At 42.9% G+C, this 24,770-nt stretch overlaps 1 protein-coding gene across 1 annotated transcript in view; it reads right to left on the reverse strand.

The window, feature by feature from the left end:
* ABCC2 (ATP binding cassette subfamily C member 2) overlaps positions 1-24,562 on the reverse strand; it is a 66,930-nt gene extending 42,368 nt beyond the window's left edge. The window contains exons 1-13 of the mRNA XM_033841898.2: positions 24,277-24,562; positions 16,592-16,717; positions 14,658-14,792; positions 14,347-14,454; positions 13,652-13,707; positions 12,231-12,465; positions 10,213-10,376; positions 9,211-9,388; positions 5,636-5,890; positions 4,516-4,581; positions 2,440-2,577; positions 1,757-1,903; positions 517-601 (exon numbers count right to left, since the gene is read on the reverse strand). Coding sequence (XP_033697789.1) covers positions 517-601; positions 1,757-1,903; positions 2,440-2,577; positions 4,516-4,581; positions 5,636-5,890; positions 9,211-9,388; positions 10,213-10,376; positions 12,231-12,465; positions 13,652-13,707; positions 14,347-14,454; positions 14,658-14,792; positions 16,592-16,717; positions 24,277-24,489 — 1,906 coding nt within the window. The 5' untranslated portion in view covers positions 24,490-24,562. The remainder of the gene's footprint in view (positions 1-516; positions 602-1,756; positions 1,904-2,439; positions 2,578-4,515; positions 4,582-5,635; positions 5,891-9,210; positions 9,389-10,212; positions 10,377-12,230; positions 12,466-13,651; positions 13,708-14,346; positions 14,455-14,657; positions 14,793-16,591; positions 16,718-24,276) is intronic.
* Between the last annotated feature and the right edge of the window lie 208 nt (positions 24,563-24,770).

Genomic DNA, 24,770 nt, shown 5'->3' on the forward strand with positions numbered 1-24,770 from the left:
CGGTGTCCTTTTTTTACTTAGGAGTCCCAAGCCTGTTGGTAGCCCAGATTCTTGATCTACAGACAGTCTGGGTACATTCCCAGGCCCTCTGTTGCCTAGTCCCGTATAAATTCCACTTCTGAATATAAACTCAGCCATTCCCTGCCCTGGATTCCAGACCCACTGCTCCTTCTGGCTATGATGCCCCCCAGTCCTTAAACCTTTAGAACTTGTGTGTTCTTTCACTCCAGCCTGTCTTCCCAATTCCACATGCTTGGCTCCATTCTGACTTGTTTTCTAGATCCTTTGCAGGATTCCCTGCTTATCCTCAGAATAGCTGCCCCAGCTTAGCTTGGCAATCTGGCTAAGCAATCTGTTCTAAATGAAAGCATAATTTAAGTAATAATGGTATGGATACTGTGCAAATATAGGTGCAAGGTAAGTCCCCTAGCTTTCCCTTTCCATCAGTTTCTTGCTGCAAAGTACTGGTGCCAGCACTGTGAATATATATGGGATGCAACTTCCAAATTCACTTACCAAAATTGCAGTCATGTCGAATGGCAGATGTGTCCAAGTCATCCCCTCCCAAATATTTCTCTAGCCGTTCTACGGAAACACTGGCCTAGAGAAGGACATAAAGGATAAAAAAAACCTCAGTGACAAGCACAAGTAGAGGAGTTTGACTCCAGCATCAGCCTTGGATGTGGAAGCAGATAGCCAACCTGCCAAGCTTCTTGCCCATGATTTGCTATTTGCCACACCTGGAACCTCTGGCCCCCTACCCTCAGCCCCCCTCCCCAGCGTGATTCAGCCACACCTCAGCCCTGGGGGCCAGCCCACTCTGAACAGAGGGAAATTAAGATGCTCTATTTCAGCCCCTCAGAAAACTCACTGTGGTGTGGGGGGAGGTCAGTTCTACTGCTCTCTTTGGACCTAGTTCCAGAAACTGTCTTCTGCCTTCTTCTAAGACAAAACTTCTGTCTGGTTCTGGTAACTGGGCCCCTGGCATGTTCTTCTTTAACTGAGTCCATGACCCATACGGTGCCTCACTGCCCACATGCCATGGTCAGGGCCCCTTTGTCATGCAGGGAGCTGTCACCACTGCTGATCCTGCTTTTGCTCTCTATGCGATAAACTATCTGAATCTAAAAAGAGCATGTTATTTATCAGCCAAATCTATCAGCCTTCCTTAACACCCTCCAGTACCAGGAGAGGTCTTTTCCTAAACCCCAGTCATTCCTATGGCCTGAGCGGTCCGAAGCCAGCCACCTCCAGGATGAATGCAGGTCGCCACACTTTGTCATCCTGGCTGCCTCACCAGTCTGCCACCTGCCCTGTGAACGTCCTCCTGAGGTCTGGTACCTGGTCTATCTCAGTGACTGTGCTCAGTTTTCAGGATCCAAACACTCCCTATGGCCCATTTTCTGACACCTTGAGGCTCCCAGGTTGCATTTGGTTTTACCACCATGTATGTGGCTTCATCCAAAGAGAAGCCTTTTCTCTCCTTTTGTGCCATGTTTCCCATATGCTCCATAAATACCTCACAAGGAGATGGACGAGACTGGGATGATTATCCTCAGTTTACAGTCAGAAAAACTGGGGCTCAATGAGCTTGTGACTTTACTAAATCAAACTGTTGGTCTCCAGAGACCAAAAATATCTCTCTAATTGAAGGTTCACCAGCAGAAGCTAGAAATGAGGTATGACAGACCAGTCATTCTGGACTCTAAGGCTTTTAACCCGAGCTAATCAGTTAGCAGTGAGAGTTCCTACCTACCTGGAGCATGGTGGAGACTATCATGGGAAGCATGCTCATGGGAAAGCGCAGGATATTGAAGAGGGTGATGGAGGTGAAGGCCTTTTCTGCATCCAGAATATTACTGCTATCCACCAGGACGTAAACGGAAAACGTGATCACAGACACCTGGAAAAGCAAAGCCATCAGTGATTTATTCCTAAAAGGGATCAAGCAGCCTTGCTCTAAGTCTCAGGAACACAGTACTGTATCACAGTTGAAGGAGTCTTAGGGATTATCTCAACCCTCCCATGTTACAGATGAGAAACCCTGAGCCCAGAAGAGGAGGAAATATCTTGCCTGAGGTCATAAAGTCAACTAATGGCATTGCTGGGACCAGAGCTCGAGTCTCCTGGCTCCTGTTATCAGTGTTCCTTCCGCTACAGACCCACGCGGCCTCCCCAAGAAGATGAGAAGCCTTCCCACGCAGACCATGCCTGGATACCACATTCATGCTGAACCCCCTGGAAACTTGTTCTGGGCGGCAAGACCACCAAATTGTGCACAAGGGTGAAACTAGATTTGGGGACATGAGGTAGGAATAGCAGCATGAGGACTTGATGAGCCCCTGGATTTCAGGGTCAGGCCTACAGGTGCAGGCAGTCTATCTAAACAGACCTTCTTCTCCAGAAAGCTGACCCAGCCCACTGACTCCTGTCACTCACCAGCACCGGAGTTAAGTACAAGAGAAATATCATCACAGACTGCAACTGCCCAAACGTCAGCAGGTTCCTGAGCTCTTTCTTACGAAGGTCGTGGACTTGGTTTTGGAATGAAGGTTCCCAGGCAAAATATTTCAGGATCTAATAGGATAGAAAACAGCACAGCTTACACTGGTGCCCCAAAAGGACATCAGGTGCATACCATCCACCCATGTTTCAGGATATGCTCCCCAAAATTGGGGAAGTAGAAATTCAGATTATAAAGTGTGATTACAGAAAGGTAACTTGTATTTGTTGACAACTTACTAGGTATACAACGTTTTATATACATTATCTTACTTAGTCCTAAGTGTGACCAACTGTCCCACTTTGCCTGGGATTAAAGGTTGCCCAGGATATGGGGCTTTCAGTGCTAAACCCAGAAAGTTCTGGGCAAACCAGGAAGAGGTAGCCACCTACTCTAACAGAATTACTGCATCCATTTTAACAATAAGGAAACAGGTTGAGAGAGACTAAGTAACTTGCCCAAAGTCACCATCCTAGCGAGTGGTAGAGCTGAGACCCGAAACCAGGTCTATGTTTTCATTTTGCCACGTTGGCAAGAAGGCATATAGAGCTCTGTGTGGAGAATTAGCAGGATGTTCAAAGGGGCCTCTGTTTCATTTTCAAGAGGTTTACGGTAATATTAAAGTCCATGAATTCAAAAACAACGTATATATTAAAAAAGAATTTATTGGTCACCTCTGAAGGATGAAAATGCATTATTTTGAAATCTAGTAAATAGAGGAAAGAAGCCTGTATTTATCCTGCCTATCCTGTACAAACTTTATTTTAGGGTAACCAACTAGCTGATTAAAGATCATTCTTCATTACACAATTCCAGCTAAGCAATGGCAAAGGAATAATGGAATTAAAACATCACCCTTTTGCAACTACTAATGAAATAACAGAATAAGGCAATGATCATCAGTGGCTGCTAAAACCTTTATGACAGTGGGTTTCAACTTTGGCTGCATACTAGAATCACTTAGGGAGTTTTCAAAAATATATATATATATATACACACACCCCAAGAGAGTCCAAAAAAATGGTTTGAAGTAGGCCCCAAGCCTCAGTGGGTTTACAAACTTCCCAGGGGATTGAAATGTGCTGCCGGGGCCACAAATCACTACTCTGGGTGAAAGAACAGCAGGAAACACAATAAGGGATGAGTCAGGCTGACAACGCCTGGACCCCATAAACACTCATCATCGCTAAGTTAGGAAGCAAGCACTCTCTGAAAGTATCCTTGCCCCTCAACCCCACCCCAAACAAACAAACACAAGAAACAAACAAGCCAAAATATACTCAAGCCTCTAGATCTAACCACCAATTTACAAGAAACATTGGAACAAGACAACTTGTTTTCTCTAAAATGACCAAATGACTACTGTAGATCAAAAGCACCGTCAACTAAATGCCATGTGTGGACAGTTTTTGGATCCTTATTCAAACTAACCAACGGTAAAATAAAATAAAATTAAAAAGACATGTATGAGGTAATTGGGGAAATTTAATGGTATCAAAGGACTGTTTTTTTTTTTCAGGTATGCTATTGGTATTGTGGTTATGTTAAAAAATGAAGTCCTTATTTTAGAAATACATACCCAGTATTTACAAATGAAATGACAAAATATCTGAGATTTGATTTTAAATAGTCTAGCAGGGCATGAAGTGGAGAGTGGGGATATAGATGAAACAAGTTAGGTCATGCTGATAATTGCTGGAGCTAGGTGATAAATCCATGGGGCTTCATTAAACCATTCTTTTTACTTTTGTGCACATTTGACAATCTCTACAGTAAAATACAAAAACGAAACAAGCCATTTAACATAATTAAATAGAAATCATGATCAAAAGAGGTCCTGAGAGGAGTACCAGGACAAGAAACAGGAGACTTCCGGGCTAATGAATCAGAAGTCATGGGACACATCACAGGCCCAGAAGCAGAAGTCCACAACCTCTAGCAAGTTTGTTAAGCCCAAGAACCCAATGTTGCCGTCATTGTGCCCAGAGAGTCACCTACACTCAGCTTCTTACCTTGATCCCACTGAGAACCTCATTCATGATCTTTAAACGGTTGTCTTTATACTTCATATTTTTAACCTGCCAGGAAAAAGTGAAACAAACACAGAACACACTTCCATGTGAGAGGGTCCAGATTTGCTGCAGATACTAAATCTCAGTGGTGCTTGTGGCTGTCATTTGGTGAGAACTTGAGGTGCCCAGTGATGGGCTGTCTCTCCCACTCTCCTCCTTGCCTCCCCACCCCTGCCACACCCACCTTCTTTCTGAACCTGAACAGCCTTGGCCAGACTGTGCCCTCCTCCTAGGTTGTTTTTTCCATGGCTTCCTCCTTCACATTCAGGTTGGTGTTGTCCAGAGCTCAGCTCAATGTCCCCTCCTCACAGAGGTCATTCCTGATCCCATAACCTAACACTGCCACCCACCCACTCACTAGCATATCACCCTGTTGAATTCTCTGCATAGTACTTATCATAACTGACATTTTCCTTCTTTGCTTTTACTTGTTTATGGCCTGAATCTCCACCCCAAGTAGAACGTAAGTTCCACAAGAGCAAGAGCCTTGTCTAATTTGCTGCTGTGTTCCCCCCAAAATAGGATATACAAAAAATATTTTTAAAATATTTGCAACTAAATGAATGCAAAACAAATGGACTAAATGACATACGCCACTGAGTTCACCCATCCAAAATATGATTTCCGGCATAGCTAACAACTGTCCACATGGAGCCCTGCTACCTGGTGGTAGCAGGGTTGATTGCCAGGATTTAGGCCTAAAGTTTGGGTTGCTCATGTGACTGCTCTGTGTGGCTGGTTTGCATTACTATGATGGAGAAACAGGGCCAATAATCACTGTGCTAAGAACAGCCCAGTGGAGCAGGGTGTAAGAGTTACATGCAGGGTCCCTGGGCAGCTCTTCTCTTTCCAATGAGGAACATGAATCAAGACAGAGTATATAAACCCTAAGAGTGGTGAGAAGATGAAAAGGGAAGATAAAGCCAAGCTCATCTGAGACAGTGGCAAGTCTTCTACCAGCTTTGCGTTGCTCAAACTCCAATCACAAGTCAGAATAGAGGAAATAAAAGACTTTAGACTTTGAAGAACATAAACATGTCCCCAGTGACTGTTTCTTTACCTGAATAGCCCTATTCTTGGTGGCAATTACCCCATTAATTGGGATTAGGAGCACCATCACCCCAACACCTGCTAAGACTGAGGGTCCCAACTCTGCCCACAGGAAGTAGATGGACAAGGAAATCTGTAGAACATTTGACCACAGCAGGTGGATGAAGTTGGTCACGTCCATGAGCTTCTGGGCGTCCACAGACATCAGGTTCACTGTTTCTCCAATGGTGTACTGCTTCCTGGCCTGGTTGGATAGAGTCAGCGCCTAAAAACAAAGATTGGAATTGGGACACCTGGACAAGGCCAAGGATACTGGGGAGTGAGAGGGAAATTCAGGAAGGAAGTGAAAGACAGTAGAAGGATGGGCTCCATATGGACACAACTTTTCCAAAGGGCTGGGATCTTCTTGCCACTAAATCTTTTTTTTTTTTTTTTTGCGGTACGCAGGCCTCTCACTGCTGTGGCCTCTCCCGTTGTGGAGCACAGGCTCCGGACGCGCAGGCTCAGTGGCCATGGCTCACAGGCCCAGCTGCTCCACGACATGTGGGATCTTCCTGGACTGGGGCACGAACCCATGTCCCCTGCATCGGCAGGCGGACTCTCAACCACTGCGCCACCAGGGAAGTCCTTGCCACTAAATCTTACACACAGTGTTCTCTCATTCTTGGCCACTCTTTCCTGCTATTCCTACCTTCCCCAACATCTGTTCCTCCACACACTTTTTTTGCTCAGAAAAGTCCTATTTATCTCTTAGTGTCAACTTAGATGGAACTTCTTCTCAGAAGACTTCCCTGACTCCCAAGTTTAGGTGAGATATTTCTCCTGTGTATTCCCCTAACAACCCGTGCTTACCTCTGCCATGACACTCACCACACTTCACTGCGTAATTTTGTTTTTCTATTTCTCCACCAGTTGTAAACTCTGTAAGGACAAGGGCTACATCTGTCCAATTCACTACCGCTTTCACATGCACACAGTAGGGAAACCAAATAGTGAAGGATGGAAGGAACGGAGGGATGAAAGGAAGAAGCATGTATTCATTCTTGCCTTGCAGACTTTAATGTGGCAATGTTATTTGGAGCCATACTGTGAGGAGGTTGCAACCATTCCCAAGGAGGACAGAGATCTTAGAATGGTGAGGAAAGCTGCGGGGTTCACACACTGGAAGCAAAATGACTTATTGTCAGGAATTTGAGGGCAATATCTAGATGCCTGAATCTTGCAGCATGAGCCTCTTGTTCTCTTGTTAGAGAGATCAGAAGGCTGACACCCAGTCTGTCACTTACAGCAGTGCCTTGTACAAATGCTCCCAGACAAGGGGCTGGGGGGTGGGTGGTGGCTGCATGAAACCAGCTTGTACTACGCTCACCGAGCCACCCTCTGGTGTGGGCTACATCTTTCCAGAGGAATGAAAGCCTTCTTCTAATTCCCACAAGGCAGTATATGGGCTATGAGTGGCCCTAGAGATCACCTTCATCCTCCTCCTAGAAGCTCTACTGTCATCTTACTCCATCAATAAAGTCTTTAGACTATATCAGGATTCTTGGTTGTACAGTAAAAAGAAGGAAATTTCCTAAAATGTTAGGCTACCAAGGTTCTAGAGACATCATTTCACTGCTATGCCTCCCCTTTGGTATTGAAAAACAAAAACAAGTAACATCTAATTACCCTTCAAGGTAATCACTATACTTTTCTTTTTTCAATAAATCTTTGTAAAGTGGTAAAGTCATTAATTTAGTCCCAATAGCCCTTGTCTAGAGGCAGGTCCTGTCTATGTGATTCTAGGCATCGAAATGATCTAAGCCCTACTTCTCTGTAAACTAGGGGTAATGCAGTTACTAAGAATTGATAATGGATGTAAAAAATGTTTCATAACATTTCATAAATGAAGCATAATCTAAACATATAAAATTAGTCAATTTTAAATTCTATTTTAGGGACTTCCCTGGTGGTCCAGTGGTTAAGACTTCGCCTTCCAATGCCCGGGGTGCAGGTTCGATCCCTGGTCAGGGAGCTAAGATCCCACATGCCTTGGGGCCAAAAAAACAAAACATAAAACAGAAGCAATACTGTAACAAATTCAATAAAGACTTTAAAAATGGTCCACATCAAACAAAATCTTTAAAAAAAAAATTCTATTTTAGTAGCAATATTTATTTGAATGAAGGTCTCATTAAGGGCTCTATCCTTATGGATTGTAACAGTTGCAAAACTTGGAACATATCAATATTAAGAATCAAAGTAGTGGAAATGAATCATCACAATTGTAAAAGTGTACGTTCATAGAAATGTCTGAGACAGCCTGGTTAGTGACCTCATATCCTGCAAACCAGCAGAAATACAGTATCTCCAGAAGGAATAAGGGGATTAATATTTTAATTTTGGAGAATTAAATTCTCCAAATTTAATTAATTAATAATTAATTCTCCAAATTTAATTTGGAGAATTAAATTCCAGTGTGAGGGTATCTGGAAGTTCAAAGAACTTGACCAGACTTCTGATCTAAAGACATTTGGATCACCTCTCTGGGTCTCTCGACGAGTCAGCATCTACTCAGGAAAGACAAAAGACACACTGGAGTCTTAAGAGAGGAAAGCAAAGGATAAAATCAGGAACTGTAACAGAGAAATCACTATGATGGAACACTCCAGTGGTGGATGAAAAAGAGGAAGAAAAGGCAACCGACTGATGTTCTGACCTATAAAAAGTATCATCATCTCCTAATGGATGAATTTTCTCCTCAGGCTTGTAGTCACTATTTTCATTTCTTTTTATTTATTTTTTAAATTGAGATATACTTGACTCTACTTTCATTTCTTAAGGGAAAAAATGAGAATTCACCTTGGTGTCTAGGACGGAGGGAAATAAAGTTGCTCTGAGAAAGTTCAACATTAAAAGCAACGTGTCAGAGGGAAGATGGGGAAAATCATCTTAAGGAAATGGAATAGCTCCCAAGTCTGCAGAACTTGGGAAGCTATTTACAAATCCAAATATTGAAGGTATTTACAAATCCAAAAAAGGAATCAGGCAGAGGACGTGTTGGTCGTTACTCAAGACTGAGAAAAAGAAGTTGCTAGGCAAAAGTCAGTCTGAGGAGATGGAGTCCTGGTTCACAGAGCATTCTAGTCTATGGCAAAACTGTGATTTGAGATGGACACACCAGGTCTTATGAGCCAAGTTTCATGTAGTATTTGGTTTAAATGTTGGTGATTTGAAGAGTCTGCCCTTGGCCAGCTTCTTTTCTGACTTTACATTCTGTCCCAAGGTGTTGTCACCTTGTGGAGAGAGGAAGGAAGAGAGGGACGGTATGCAAGCCTTCAAAGCTGGAAGGCAGATCCCGGGCAGAGAACAGCTTGCCGGCTTTTCCCTGGAGTGCACCCCACCCCACACACACAGACGCTCTATGTCTGTATACACACTTTTCATTTTCATCTCCAAAGAAATATCTAAAGAAGGCTGTGTGTTTAGCCAAAATCCAGTGTTGAGATCAGTTATCATTTCCGTCAAATTTTCCTCTATCTGGGAGGAAATGCTCAGGTTTACAAAGGGGATTTTCTCTGGTGATGCCTGGCATATTCCACTTACCTTCTTATATACAGAAGCCATGATGGTGGTCCGTACTTTCATGCCCAGCATAAAGCACAGTTTAAAGTAATACTGAAGGCAGACAGACTGGATGAGGGCCACGGCGAAGAAGAGGATTGAGTAGAGATACCCAGTCCACAGATATATGTCATGGTCATTTGCAAAGGAGATCAGCAATCTGCCAGAGCAAAACCAAGTAAGTGGCGCCGTCAAGCCTCCGAGGGCTCTTCACCCTCCTCGTGCACAGCCAGCTACGCTATCCTACCCGGTTGGTAACAAAAGTGACCAGAATTGTTCAATGCTCTTGGAAGACTGAGCTCCACAGCCATGCCAGCACTCTTGCCTTTTTTAGAGATAGGCAGCAAGGGCTAAGGGTTGACGACCCATGACCGTGAGACGGGATAACGTGTGCTCCACAAAGCTGCCACTGCAATGCTTTCTTTGACGCTCTCTTTCCCTACCCTCTGGTAAAAGAGGATGTTATGTAGCAAGTTGATTGATTCCTGGAAAGGAATTAGGACTTGTATCCAGCGTGAGTTAGAAGGGTTTCCCCTGGAGGATAGTTCATTCCATAGATCCTGGCAGACTGAAGTCCTGTCATGATTAACCCGAACCTCCCACTGAATGCATGACTGTGGAGCAATGAGGTTACAGAGACTATGTACAAGCCTCTCCTGGGGTATGAGGCCCACGTTTTGGACATGACTCGGCTCACAGCAGTTCTGTTTAAGAAGAAAGCACCCCTAAGAAGCATCTGGCTTCCTACGAGGAGAAGGACATGGAAAAGAGGGAGGCTAAAGATCTAAATGATTTTTCAGATCATTTTAGATCTTGAAAAATGCCTTGTGCTTTTCATGAACACAAAGCTGTAAGGTTGAAGAAAATTATGAGCATTTTAAAAAATGGAAACTCAATAATAGTCTCCTGCCTGCATATACAAGGGGCAAAAAGCAGAGTGGCAGAGGAGGCCCTGCAAGGACAAGCCAGGGCCTGGGGACTCACTTCAGCAGCTGAGGATTCAGGAACATGAGGATGTCATACACCAGCTTCAGCAGGAATGATTTCAGGAGGATGACGTAGAAAGTTTTGAAGAGGGCTTTCGCCAACCAGGACCTGGGGAAGTCTTTAGTGGTCTCAGACTTCTTTTTATTCTTTTTAGTTTCTTCCTGGGTACAAAACCAGACAACATCAGTGCTTGCAGAGCTGCGTGGTGGAAGACTTTGTCTTTACTGAACAGTTCCCAAGTGTTAGCCCCTGAGCCCTGCTGCCCTCTTTGTACAGGTTTCGGTCTTCTCTCCACTGCCTGATCCCATTCACCCTTTTAGCTACTATCACTGTTCCCCCCTCTCTCCCTCCTGATACTTCGGATCTATTTTGGATTAGGAAAACAGGCAACAAACCTGGTGAGAATACCATGAAAAAGCAAAGAACAGCCTCTGACTGGGGGACTGTGGGGCATCATGGGAGGGAAGGGCATGGGCGTGATTTTATATATATATATATTTCGGATGCTTAAAAGCCTTTCCATTCTCTTCTTGTTCATGGTCATTGTGGGATGTTATGGGTCGAATAGAATCCCCCCAAAAGTTATGTTGAAGTCCTAACCCCCGGTGCCTTAGAACGTGCCCTTGTTTGGAAATAGGGCCTTTGCAGATGTAATCAAGATGAGGTCATTAGAGTGTGTCATGGAATGGGTCTTACTCCAATATGACTGGTGTCATTGTAAGAAGAGACACAGACATGGGGGAAGAGGACACATGATGACAGAGGCAGAGAGTGGAGTGAAAACATCCACAAGCCAAGGAACACCAAGGACGGCTGGTAAAACCCAGAAGGTGGGAGAGGCAAGGAAGGTTTCTTCCCTACGGGTTTTAGAGGGAGCATGGCCCAGCTGATGCTTTGATTTCAGACCTCTGGCCTCCTGAGTTGTGAGACGATACATTTCTGTTGTTTTAAGCCACGCGGTTCGTGGTGCTTTGTTTCTTCGACCCCGGGAATCTACTACATGCAATATCACCACCCACTCTCCCACCTCTTCCTTTTCCTGTCTCAGGAGTCCCCACCAGGCCCCCAACTCCAGCCTCTCAGCCTCAGTGACATCCTCTTGTAATTCCTCTCACTGAGGTCCCATCTGATTTGTCTCTTGCCTGAACACCTGCCTCAACCTGCTTCCCAGCTTCCACTTTTGCCTCCCAACCATCCGTTCTCCTGGCAGCTGCTTCAGTGGGCTTTTAACAATGTAAATCTGACTGCATTACGCCTCTGCTCAAAACTTTCCACCGGCTTTCCATCAGAGTTAAAATAAAATCCAGGCTCCTCACCATGGCCCATGAGGGTCTACACCGCTTAATCCCTGCCCCTTTCCCCGAGCTCACCTCACCCCTCACTCAGCCTCTCTCTCCATGCTCCCGCATCCTCTTTCTCTTCTTCAAACAAGCCAACCATGTTCCCCTCTCTGCTTCCCCCATCCTGCGCCCTCTGAGTGAAATACGCTTCCTTCTCATGGGCTCTTTTCATCGCTTGGATCTTTACCCAAATGTCATCTCCTCTGAGAAGCCTCTCCTGTTACTCTAAGGAAGCACTTCACTCCAGACACATTAACATGTTTTCTTAATACTCTTTCAGGCTGATCCTTATACCTGTGCCCAGAATGGTCTCTGACACACAGTGGTACTCAAATATTTTCAAGTGAATAAAAAAATAAATTAGCTGCTAATGCTAAATCCCACCAATGTGTAGATTCTAGTAATGCTAAGGTATTCTTTTATTTTTCTATTAAAAAAAAACATTTTATTGTGGAAAATTTCAAATATACCCCAAATGAGAGAGATCAGTACTACATTATACTCCCATGTAACCATCACTAAGGTACTATTAGTATTGTGAATATTACTAATAATATAAAATGCACTGTAAAGTATAAAGTGCTGTCAAAATGAAAGGACAGATTCACCAGGACATTGGTGTCCGCTTGCCAAAGACATACAGCACATTCGAACAGACACTCGTGGGAAAGTTACCAGGACAAGGACATCTTGGCTTTGACTCTGGTTCTTGTCCAAACCATGCAGCCTGGCTCCAGGGTTCCGCTGGGAGTTCTTCTGCTGCCGTTTCTGGAATGCCTGCCGGGCCTTCTGCAGCTCTCCTGCCATGTACTTTTCAAACCTGCTGACTAGTGTCTTTGTTTTAGTCTCTTCATCAATATCCCAGATATCTTCAAGCATCAGAGGTTTCTTGAAGCCTTTCAGAACGATGCTGGAACAAGAGTGACCCACAGGCTGAGGCCCTGCAGGTGGGACCAGAGTCTGTCTCCTCGCTGCCTCTGTGAAAACCATTCAGTCCCAGGATGGAGGGACAGAAGAATGGGGCTTCTCCCTTGCTCTACTATCCCAGCTCCTAGCTCTTGGAACTCGAAAGAGGAGTGGGGAGAGCAGAAAAGGGAGTGGGTGGGGGTGATGGAAGGTGGGAGAAAACAAGAGAAGGGGAAGAAGTCCTACTGAATTGAGAGCCAAAAGCGCATCACCTCCCCCGATCCTGTTCCTTCCTTCTCAAACACTGGCTGCCTCTCTGCTGCCCTGGCATCTCCCTGAGGAGCCTCCACGATGCCCTGAAGGAACTGAGCAGACCTGGGGGTGCCTCTAATACTCTCTCTCTAGATCAGGGCTCCTCAACCTGGGATTTGAGAACATGGATGGAAAATAAATTACATCTTTACTTTTATTAGCTTCTAACTGAAATTTAGCCTCTCCTTCTAATATGAATGTAGTCAACCCACCACAGTTCTAAAACAGAGTACTTGTTACCAGGTAACAAAAGTCACAGATGTTTTCATGGCTCATTTACACTCATCACTGCTTTGAAACTATTAAACCCAGCCAGCATTAGGTCTTGATATTTAATGCATTAATAAAGAAGCACATGTATTACTATATCACAAATTTGGTAACTACATTTCAATATATTTGTTTCCCTTTATAATCCCATGTCTTTTATTGTACACATTTAAAACATCATCTGAGAAGGGATTCATGGGTGTTACCAGGCTGCCAAAGGGGTCCGTGGAACTACAAAGGCCAAGGACGGCTGCTGCAGATCCTCTGGAAGCCCAGAACAGCTATTTCATCCCTTACCCGAGTCTGTGCCACACTCCTTGACCCCAAATTTCCCTTTTCCTGTCCTACTGCCTTTTTCTCCTATCCTTTTTTTTTCATGGAACTCCTCAGGCTACCAAGAGCAAACCCCCCTCCTTCCTCTCCTCAGCTTCCCCATCCGCCCAGTGAAGGGACTGCAGTAAACTGATCTGTATGTTTTAACATCCTCTGACGCTAAGTAGAGGAGAAATGGAAGCCATGGCAGGCACTTTTAAAATTAAGATTTCCATCACTTTCAGGAGAGTGAGGGGGGAGGGATATAGACAAGCCACACTCCAGGTATTTCCTACCTGTCATACCAACTAAAGGTGATGCTACTCAGAAATGAAGCTGTGGTTGAAGGATGCTGCAAGACACACAAAAAATCAGACAGTAAATCAATTAGAAACAGGAATTCTATGGAACTCTAAAATCAGAAGCAGAGTTTTCTAAATATGATGTTGTGCTAGAAACTAGACATGACACTGAAGTAGGCTGGTCAACGTGTTTGTTTGGAGACGCTAAGGTCACCAGTAGAATGATAACCAGACTTTTTGGCATAGATGTAGGAATTAACTGTCTATGCTGAAGCTTGGTGGGTCAATATAAAAGTCAGTGTTTCCGGGCTTCCCTGGTGGCGCAGTGGTTGAGAGCCCGCCTGCCGATGCAGGGGACGCGGGTTCGTGCCCCGGTCCGGGAGGATCCCACATGCCGCAGAGCAGCTGGGCCCGTGAGCCAAGGCCGCTGAGCCTGCGCGTCCGGAGCCTGTGCTCCGCAACGGGAGAGGCCACAGCAGTGAGAGGCCCGCATACCGCAAAAAAAAAAAAAAAAAAGAAGTCAGTGTTTCCAAATTCTAGTCACTTTGTTTCCTTACATCACAAAATGGACTATACTAGTATATTCTGGGCTTGTGGGACCTTCATGAGACCTAGACATCTCAAAGTTACATCTGTCAAGATACCATCCAATTAAATAATATATGAAGTGGTCATATTTAGAGTCTCACTTTTGATGAGTCATTTTTTTCTGAAAATGCTGAAAGGATCAGGACCAGGATCTGGAGTGCATAGCAGATGAGGAACACGCAGGAATAGGCCAGGTTAGGGTTGCTGCCCTATGGGAGGGGACAAAGAAAATGAGCCTTTTATCTGAATTAAGTCTAAACAGCCCCTATGTATCAATGCCTGTGATTAAAGTCTGTTATCAAATCCCCTAAATACAATCCTACCCTGCAACTCAATTTACCTTATGTCATTTACTCCAACTTAGAAGTTGCCCAGCGGTACCTCCTCATATCACCATCTCTTTCCTCCTTACCCTTAAGAGTGTCCGGATCAGAGTCTGAAACTGGAAAGTGCCACAGAGTATTGAGAGAATCCAGAACACGGACAGGAACCAAGAGTCCTTCTGTACACACCATCGCCTGCTGTGTTGGATCAGCAAAACCAGGATCTAGCGAGAAATTCACATCATGTTTTGAAAAATATTGTCACTAACACCAAGGACAAGAGGAAAGAAGGATGTCAGAGAACAGGGGAAGAAACGGGGGCTGAAGGGGGAGATTGTTGTAACTAATCTGACGCCAAATAGTACATTTCCTCCCTGATACCATCCGACTTTTTCTTTCAGGACCCCAGTGCTCTCTCTGGAACTCCCTTCCCTATCCCATCTCTATTCACCACACTTGGGCAGGGAGTCAGAGAAGAACGCAGAGGGTCACCACCTGCATCTAAATGGAATAACTTTGGGAGCCAGAAAAATCTTTCTGAGGCCCAAGAAAATAATTTCAGGCACTACAGTAATCAGGTTGGGGAGGCAGATTCTGCTGAATAGGTGCAAGGCGTCTTATCACAATATTTTCTAATAATATTAGACTAAGCAATTAGCAACAACAAAAAACTTTGCCTCGCATTATTCACTTAGTTACAATTAATTAAATGTTGTTTTCCCAGACCCAGTTTTGTGCTAGTAAACGGGCATTCTGAAAACAAAGCCATGATTTGTGGCATGTGTGAATTTCCATGGTATAAATACTCCCACCGTGGTGGATTTCAATCTCCAACATGATGTCACCAAACTCAGGATTGGGAAGAGAGGCGCAGTCAGCTCCGTGAGCTGGCTCCAGCGCACTGCTCTCTAGACTCTTCTCTGCTTTATAACAACAGTGACAAAACGAAGTCCTTACAGGGGCCAAGCAGAGCATGTTACTGAGTGAAGTGAGGGTGGAGGACAGTACTGAGCACATACCTGGTCTAATGCAACCAACTGCTACTCAGTCCTAGCTGACTGCTGCCCTGTGGGAATGTCGGCCCAAAGTTGCCAGGCATTCTGATTTTTCAAGAAAGTTTAGGAATCAAAATAATTATGTTGTATCTTCCTCTTTCAAAATGATGGTAACGGGGCTTTCCTGGTGGCGCAGCGGTTGAGAGTCCGCCTGCCGATGCAGGGGACACGGGTTCCTGCCCCGGTCCGGGAAGATCCCACATGCCGCGAAGCGGCTGAGCCCGTGAGCCATGGCCGCTGGGCCTGCGCGTCCGGAGCCTGTGCTCCACAACAGGAGAGGCCACGACAGTGAGAGGCCTGCGTACCACAAAAACAAAAACGAAAAACAAAAAAACAAAAATGATGGTAACGGGAATTCCCTGGCGGTCCAGTGGTTAGGACTTGGCACTTTCACTGCTGGGGGCCTGGGTTTGATCCCTGGTTGGGGAACTAGGATCCCACAAGCCGCTTGACGCGGCCAAAAATAAAAAATAAATAAAATGATGGTAACGAATTCAATTTTTTTTTAAACACTGTACAGCTCTCCCTCCCCCCACAAAAAACCCTGCCTGTAGGAGAGACACAAGTTTCTGTCATCAAATTTACACAAACAAGTCTAGACTCAGTGATCCATTGATTAGAGTCACCAATCAACTTAAAAATGTTTACAGCATGTAGAAAATTCTTTTACATCAAGAAACTTGGATTTCATCTGTGATCCTTAGATGGCAAGATATGAGGGCATAAGTTACATGTTAATCATTAAAGCTAGTACTTACCTTAGGAAGAAGGCATTAAAAGTAGTGTTTAAAAGCAAATGAAAAGCTAAAATTGGTTTCACCCTATTACAACCAAGCTTTGCTTCATCATAGGTCCCTTGAAAAAGGTAGATGAAATTGGACTTTATTTCATTCCATAGGAGCAAATTTCAGCTGGATGGCTATGAGTAGAGAGAAGATAAACAGGATAGAAGTGATGATGGGTCTCACCCATGTGCCCAGGTAGAGGCTTGGATTGGTATATCTAACGGCAGGGACTGTGGCTTGTCCAGTGTCTTCTGTGAGTGCAAGGGCCAGATCTATGACTGCCAGAATAAGAAGAAACCCAACAAGCACCTGAGAAGGCAAAAAAAAAAACACTGTTAGGAAGATACCATTCTTAAGAATAGAATGGTTCCCAGTAATGGATGGTAAAAATAGTAGGTAGCACAAGATATGGAAGCAACCTAAGTGTCCATCAACAGATGAATGGATAAAGATGTGATATACACACACACACACACACACACACGCACGCACAATGGAATACTACTCAGCCATAATAAAGAATGAAATTTTGCCATTTGCAGCAACATGGATAGACCTGGAGGGCATTATGCTTAGTGAAATAAGTCATAGAAGGACGTATACTGTATGATATCACTTATATGTGGAATCTAAAAAATATAACAAACTAGAGAATTTATATTATATTCTTTTTGTTATCAAAAAAGAAGCAGACTCACAGAGAACAGACTAGTTGGTTACCAGTGGGGAGAGGGAAGAGGGGAGGGGCAATATAAGGGTAGGGGATTAAGAGGAACAAACTGTTAAGTATATAATAAGCTACAAGGATATACTGTACAACATGGGGAATATAGCTAATATTTTATAATAACTATAAATGGAGTATTCACCTTTAAAATTGTGAATCACTATATGTACATCTGTAACTTATATAACATTGTACATCAACTATACTTCAATAAAAATGGTAGGCAATGATTCAGATAACACAATAATTATGGAATCAATGATATATATATTCAAGTAATGGAATAAAGTTCAAAGTATGCTAAGTGTTGTTAAGGAACGTTGATTGTCATGGTTTTAAAATACGTCCACAAATTCTCCAATACTCCTCCCTTCAATAGATAGCTTAGTTCCCCTTCCCTTGAGTATGGGCTGAGCTCTGACTCACTTGTAATAAATAGAATATGGCAGAAGTGACAGTGTGCGACTTCCAAGATTAGGTCATAGAAAACAATGTGGCTTCCTCTTTGTTCTCTCTCTCAGATCACTCACAGCAAGGTAAACTTCCAGCCTCATCGTGAGGACACTCAAGTAGCTCTATGGAGAGGTCCACTTGGTAAGGAGCTGAGACCTCCTGCCAAAAGCATGTGGGTGTGTCAATTTAGAAGCAGATCTTCTAGCCCCAGTCAAGCCTTCAGGTGACCTTAGGCAGAGCCTGCATATTAATAACAGCAACCTCATGACAGACCCTGAAGTCAGGTAAGCTGCTCCCAAATCTCTGACCCATAGAAACAGATTTAAAAAAAAAAAATGTTTATTTTTAAGCCGCTAAGTTTTGGACTAATTTGTTCCATAGCAATAGATAACTAATAAAACAGATTTAAAGGGGGAATTCCTCCAACCCAATTGGGACGGCACTATTCCCTTTCCTTGGTCATTACTCCCAGCCTTCTCGCCATGTAAACTTTGAAGTTAATGACTGCAACTCTGTGACCCTAAGATGACTCCAAGTCTGTCAAATATTTGTACTATGAGCTCATAAGACATGATACACATCTTTTTGTTCTAAAGGACTACCGCCCACCCATCAGGAGGGAGAATTATTACCTCCACTGAGGAGGTCCACCAGTACCTTATCCCTCAAGATGATGATCTTTAGTATCAGCTCCCCTACCCTCACCCCTCCCTACTCCCATCCATCTATGCCTACTCATTCCATAAGCCTCATTCATCCAGGATGGCTCAGGAAGAGATATTGGGCCCTTTATAATTAAAACCAGCAAAGAAAGAACCTTTAACTAATAGGATAAGCGCTATTATTTAGCAGAGAATTCTTAGGAATCAATCCCATTATTGCTAAAATAAAGGCTCTTTAGGATGATTAAAAGAAAAAATTAGGAAAATCTCCCAGAACAGAGGGGAAAAGAGAAAAAGAAATTCTAAAGAGTTGAGAAGGAGGGTCAATTCAGCGAGTCCAACATCTATCTAACAAGAAGTTCTAGAGATAGGGAATTTTAGAATTAGAGGAAAGGAAATGAAAAGAATAATATAAAAATTTCTCAGAGATAAGACATGAGTCTTTCGGTTAAAAGTATAGAACCCATTGAATGAAAAGAGACCCATGTAGACACTCTTATGAAATTTCAGGACATCAAGAATAAAGAGGATAAAGCTGCTAGAGAGGATAACAAGGAATGAGAAGAATTCTAACTTGGTAGCACAGGACTTGGGGGAACAACATAGCAACAACTTCAAACTTCAAAAAAATTTTTTTTGAACCTAGCATTCCACAGTCAGATCAACATTTTCAGAAAGCAAGAACCTAGAGACTTTATTTACTATTGCTCGTTCTGAAAATTTTATTGGGAGCGCTAAATCTCTTGTCTTACACAAAGGGGCACTGAGATGAGGATATAATGTACAGCAATGGTGACTATAGTTTAGAACTTTCAAATACACAATACAGTACTGTTAAGAAAGTAGGTATTGAGGGCTTCCCTGGTGGCGCAAGGTTAAGAATCCACTTGCCAATACAGGGGACACGGGTTCCAGTCCTGGTCCGCGAAGATCCCACATGCCGCGGAGCAACTAAGCCCACGAGCCACAACTACTGAAGCCCGCATGCCTAGAGCCCATGCTTTGCAACAAGAGAAGCCACCACAATGAGAAGCCCCCATACCGCAACAAAGAGCAGCACCCGCTCGCCACAACTAGAGAAAGCTCGCCTGCAGCAATGAAGACCCAAGGTAGCCAAAAATAAAAATAAATAAATTTATAAAAAAAAGAAAGTAGACATTGAAAGTTCTCATTACAAGAACAAAAATTATGTAACTATGTATGGTGATGGATGTTAACTAGACTTATTGTAGTGATCATTTCAAATTCTTATGCTGTAACAGCTGAAACTAATATAATGTTATATGTCAATTATGTCTCAGTTTTAAAAAGACTATAAACTGAAAAAAAATCTCATTTGATCTCCAGAACTTATTTATCTTCTAACTGCAAGTTTGTCATGTGCTTGTGATTATAGTCAAAATACTGTATCACATACTTCAAAGTTGCTAGGAGACTAGATCTTAAATGTTCTCACACACACACAAAGAAGATAATTATGTGACATGATAGAAGTGTTAGCTAACAGTATGGTGGTAATCATATTGCAATATATAAACGTATCTAATCAACACACCGTACACCTTCAACTTATACAATGTTATATGTGAAATAAGGAAAAAGAAAGGAAGAACTAGAGCCTAAAATTGATGGGAAAAAAAAGGAGGGGGAAGGGAGTTCTCTGACGATCCAGTGGTTAGAATTCAGGGCTTTCACTGTCGTGGCCTCAGGTACAATCCCTGGTCGGGGAACTAAGGTGCTGCGAGCTGTGTGGCGCGGCCAAATAAATACAATAAAATTGATGGCAGATTACTTTTAGGTATAAAGGTAACCTACAGAAGAACAGAACATAATCACACAAAATTAAAAGACTGAGAGAAAGAGGAAGAGAGAAAAAGGAAGCTAGGGAGCTGGGTCAATGAGCTAAATTCTTTGTCTTTCATAGAGGACAGAAATAGATATTTTTTGAAGTTGATGGATCAAGAAATACAGGTATAAACACATTATTTATAGATATGGACGTAACCATCAAAATAATTTTAAATGGCAGCCTCTGGAGAACAGGACTAGAAGGTAGAGGGTTGAGAAAGAGTCTTTTTCTTTTCATTTTGTTTTTTTGTTTGTTTGTTTAGTTTTTTAAAGAGAGTAAAAGGAAACATCGCAAAATGTTAACAGGAGTATGTCAGTGATACAATTATCAATGATTTCCTATTTCCCTAGAGCTGACAAACTTTCTACAATAATCAAATAAACTTTCTACAATAATGCATTCTTTTTATAATCAGAAACATACTATAGGCTTTTCTTAATCACAGTCTGGGAAATATTGTGGTTGTTTAATGATTACCAAGTCCGTAAAAAGTCTTTGCCCTTGATCTCTGAATCACTGGAGGAGTTTCAAGTACACGTGGAGTTTACTGAACTCAACTTCCTAAAGAGACACAATATCATTGGTATTAAAAAAGAAAGTATGGGGACTTCCCTGGTGGTGCAGTGGTTAAGAATCCACCTTCCAATGCAGGGGATGTGGGTTCGATTCCTGGTTGGGGAACTAAGATGCCAGGTACTGAGGAGCAACTAAGCCCACGTGCCACAACTACTGAGCCCATGATCCACAACTACAGAGCCTGTGTGCCTCAACTACAGAGCCCAGACACTCTGGAGCCCATGGGCCACAATGAAAAATCCTGCATGCCGGGATTCCCTGGTGGCACACTGGTTAAGAATCCACCTGCCAATGCAGAGGACACGGGTTTGAGCCCCGGTCCAGGAGGATCCCACATGCCATGGAGCAACTAAGCCCGTGTGCCACAACTACTGAGCCTGCACTCTAGATCCCGTGAGCCACAACTACTGAAGCCTGCATGCCACAACCACTGAAGCCCGCGTGCCTAGAGCCCGAGCTCCGCAACAAAAGAAGCCACTGCAATGAGAAGCCAGTGCACTGCAATGAAGAGTAGCCCCCGTTCACCGCAACTAGAGAAAGCCCGCACACAGCAAGGAAGACCCAATGCAGCCAAAAATAAATAAATATTTAAAAAGAAAAAAACAGATCCCACATGCTGCAACTAAGACCCGATGCAGCCATAAATAAATAAATAAATAAATATTAAAAAAAGCAAAAGGAATTCCCTGGCAGTCCAAGGGCCCGGTGCTTTCACTGCCGAGGGCGTGGCTTCAATCCCTGGTCCGGGAACTAAAATCCTGCAAATCATGAGGTGCAGCCAAAAAAAAAAAAGGAAAGGAAAGTGGTTTGGCCGTATTTAATATCTTTCCACCTCTGCACAGTCCTCCTTTTCCCAGTGCTTTATGAAAGCACTCTGGTTGAACTTTTGACCCATTACAGAGGGTGTCTATTTCCATCACTTCCCTGGCAGACAAACGTCTAACTTCAGTTTCACTATTTTCAGGAACTACATCCCCCAGCAGACCATTCTACTATCAGACAGTTATTACTGTAAGAAAGTTCTTCCACCTTTGTAATGGTCTTCACAACTGAACTTATTTAAAACCCTCTCAAAGAAAAGTCAACTGATAAAGCTGTCTCAAATTTAAGTGCTTAAACTTTGGTACAGCTGAAAATAATTTACTTATCTTTGATTTTCTGTCTTTTTTAAGTTTACGTAAGAGTAAGGGATAAAAAGGGTAAATCATCCACAAAAAAATAAAAAAGGAAAGAAAGAAAGTTCTTCTGTATGTTTGGCTAAAGGCAGCTCCCCTGGAACAAGCTACACTGACTTCCCTCGATTTTGCTCTCTGAAACTTTTCAGAATAAGCTAGGCAGTCTTCTATGTTAGACTTCTACAGATACTTGAAGATGATTCCCATGTCTCACTAGCTCAACAGTAAGTCCACTTTTGCTGCACATCTGACCTCAGCAGATCCACAACCTCCAGAACAATACTCCTCTTTTGTTACCCTGGGACTAAATGAGCTCCTCCATTCATTCATTTTTTAATTCAATTCATTCAATTACCTACTATGCACAGGGTGCTTCGCGTAAGGGTGTACCTTTAAACAAACTAGTAGAGTCTCTCACTAGCTTAGGCAAGCAAATTGACTTAGTCCAGATGAGGTAAACACTGCACTAATGACCAAACAGCAATGACAGTTCAAGAGAATCAGAGAGGAACAAACAGCCCAAAGGCAGGTAGAATAGGAAGTGAAGAAATGAAGTTAAGGAGTGATCCAAGAAGAAGGTTCTCATAGAAGAAGTGAATTTTTACTTTCTGAGGAATTATACTCCTGTTTCAGAGGAGAAACCAATTATTCTGAAATTTTTAAGAGGATGCTACTCTGTGCCTATCACTCTCAGGGTGGAGGACAAAAGAAAGTATAAATTATAAACGAAGCTCCTGAAACTATGAGCAAGGGTGAGTGGATTATTAGCTACAGGAAAAAAAAAAGCTAATACATTTCTTTTTATCTACAGTTTTATCTATAGAGATTTGTGTTTATAAAAGTTAAACAAAACATGATATATCCATACATTGGAATATTAGGGATGAGCCTTAAACAACATGTATGAACCTTGAAAACCTTATGCTACGTAAAAGAAGCCAATAATAAAAGATCATGTATTATATGATTCCACTCGTATGAAATGTTTAGAATAGGGAAACTATAGCGACAAAGAGTATACTAGTGGTTGCTTAGGGCTAGGGGAGATGGGGAGATAGGGGTTGATAAAGGATTTCTTTTTGAGGGAAAAAAATGTTCTAAAAGTGACTGTGGTGATGGTTACACATATCATGAAAATACTTAAAAAGAAAAGAATTATATTTAAATGGGTGAAATTGTATGCTATGTGAATTCTTTCTCAATAAAGTTGTTTATTAAAAGTTAATTAATAGCTATGATAAAAATGGGATACTGATTTACTCATTACTCAACCTTTTCTTGGAAGCTCCAGAAAATGATAGAAACCCTCTAACTTGACTAACCAAAAGCTCTCTCTCATCCCTAAGGGTACTGAAGCATGCTGTTCAATGTTCAGTCTAACACACTCTTGACTCAATCCCTATTCCTAGAGTGCATTTAATACCAACAATTGTGTACCAAGTGGTAAGCCCTGTGCTGGGCACTCAGGTCAGCGAGGGAGACAACAGCCCTGCTCCAAGCTCTCGCAGACTGTTCTTCTATCCAGAGTAGACAAAACACACCACCACCCCACCTCAGAGTGTCAATGCAAATCCAACTTCCTTTGGCCAAATTTCTTCCTTCCTTCTTTTTAGACTGCAGTAACCTGAGGTCATTGGCCTGTATGCTTATAGAACACCGAATCTAATTTGCCTCTCTAAAAGCCCTGTTTAATAATCAGGATAGAAAAAACCTAGTGAAAAGAAGCAGATGATAGATTTTAAGAGGTAGTTTTACAATCTCAGTTGAGGATCTTTCGGTTCTCACAAGACCTTCTCTGCATTAATCAGTGCAGCTGGCTGAGAGGCTCCTACCCTCATTCCTCCTGCAGCCCCTGTTCTTTCCATTATTTCCCTACTCAGGCATGTCACCGTGAGCACACACCCTTCCTCTCTCTACTTTGAGCGAGCATCCACACTCAGGGTTGACTTTGGGAAAATGGAAGCCCCATTTCAGATCCAACCCTGGGGAGAAGAGCAATGTTTGGATTGGCTGAATGGAGCAGAGGACACATTAAATAGTTCATTTTTACTTCATGATAGATGCCAACTGAATTATAGTCTCCTGATTAATTAGAACAGCTTAAAGATAGATAATCCAGTATTTGCTTCTCAAATGCTGAAAAGACCACAACTATTCAACTGACTGATTACTCATCATTGGTGTTTCCAGAGTCCAATATCCATAGGATTTATGAGTCATTATTCTTATGCAAAAATCAAAGTAACTTAACTAAGAAGTACGGCAGGGGGCCAATGAGGCATAGGACAGATGGAGACAGGGACATCCAGAGCATGGCTCTACCTGGAAAAGCTGGTTAAAGACAGGGAAGAAGACACTTGAACCACCAAGAAAATGTCTCTATTGTGTACCACAAAATTAGTTAGAAAATAGTGGGGTTCCCATACCTGCTTAGTAAGGTAGAGTTTGGTTATAGAAGATTTCTTGGTCCTGGATCTATACACATAGAGAAACTGCCAAGGGGCCAGGAGCCAAAGGAAGCCCAAGGGAATCCACACCAGAACAGTTTGCTCAAAACAAAGTGGCAGGTCCACCTCCGGGCTATCCAGGAATGAGGAATTCTGGGGGACCAAAATGGAATGATTGTTGGATACATGCATTTTAAAAAAGAGAATACCAGCCCCCAGCTCACACCCATCCCCCTACCCTTGCTTCCAAACAATTTTAACCCAGTTCTATATCCATATTTAGCCTGACCCTTTAACTAGCTGTATTTTCCTATCCAACTCCATTGATATAAATTCACCATTAAATGTCATTTAGTGACTTTTCTGACCAATCCACCCTCTAAAAACCTTTCTTTCTGTGATTCTAAGTGAATTTCTCCACCATCTATTATGATTTAATTTCACCACCACATTTGCCAAGTTGTGGGAAGAAG

The sequence above is a fragment of the Tursiops truncatus genome, chromosome 16, assembly GCF_011762595.2.
Source record: "Tursiops truncatus isolate mTurTru1 chromosome 16, mTurTru1.mat.Y, whole genome shotgun sequence".
Lineage (NCBI taxonomy): Eukaryota > Metazoa > Chordata > Mammalia > Artiodactyla > Delphinidae > Tursiops > Tursiops truncatus.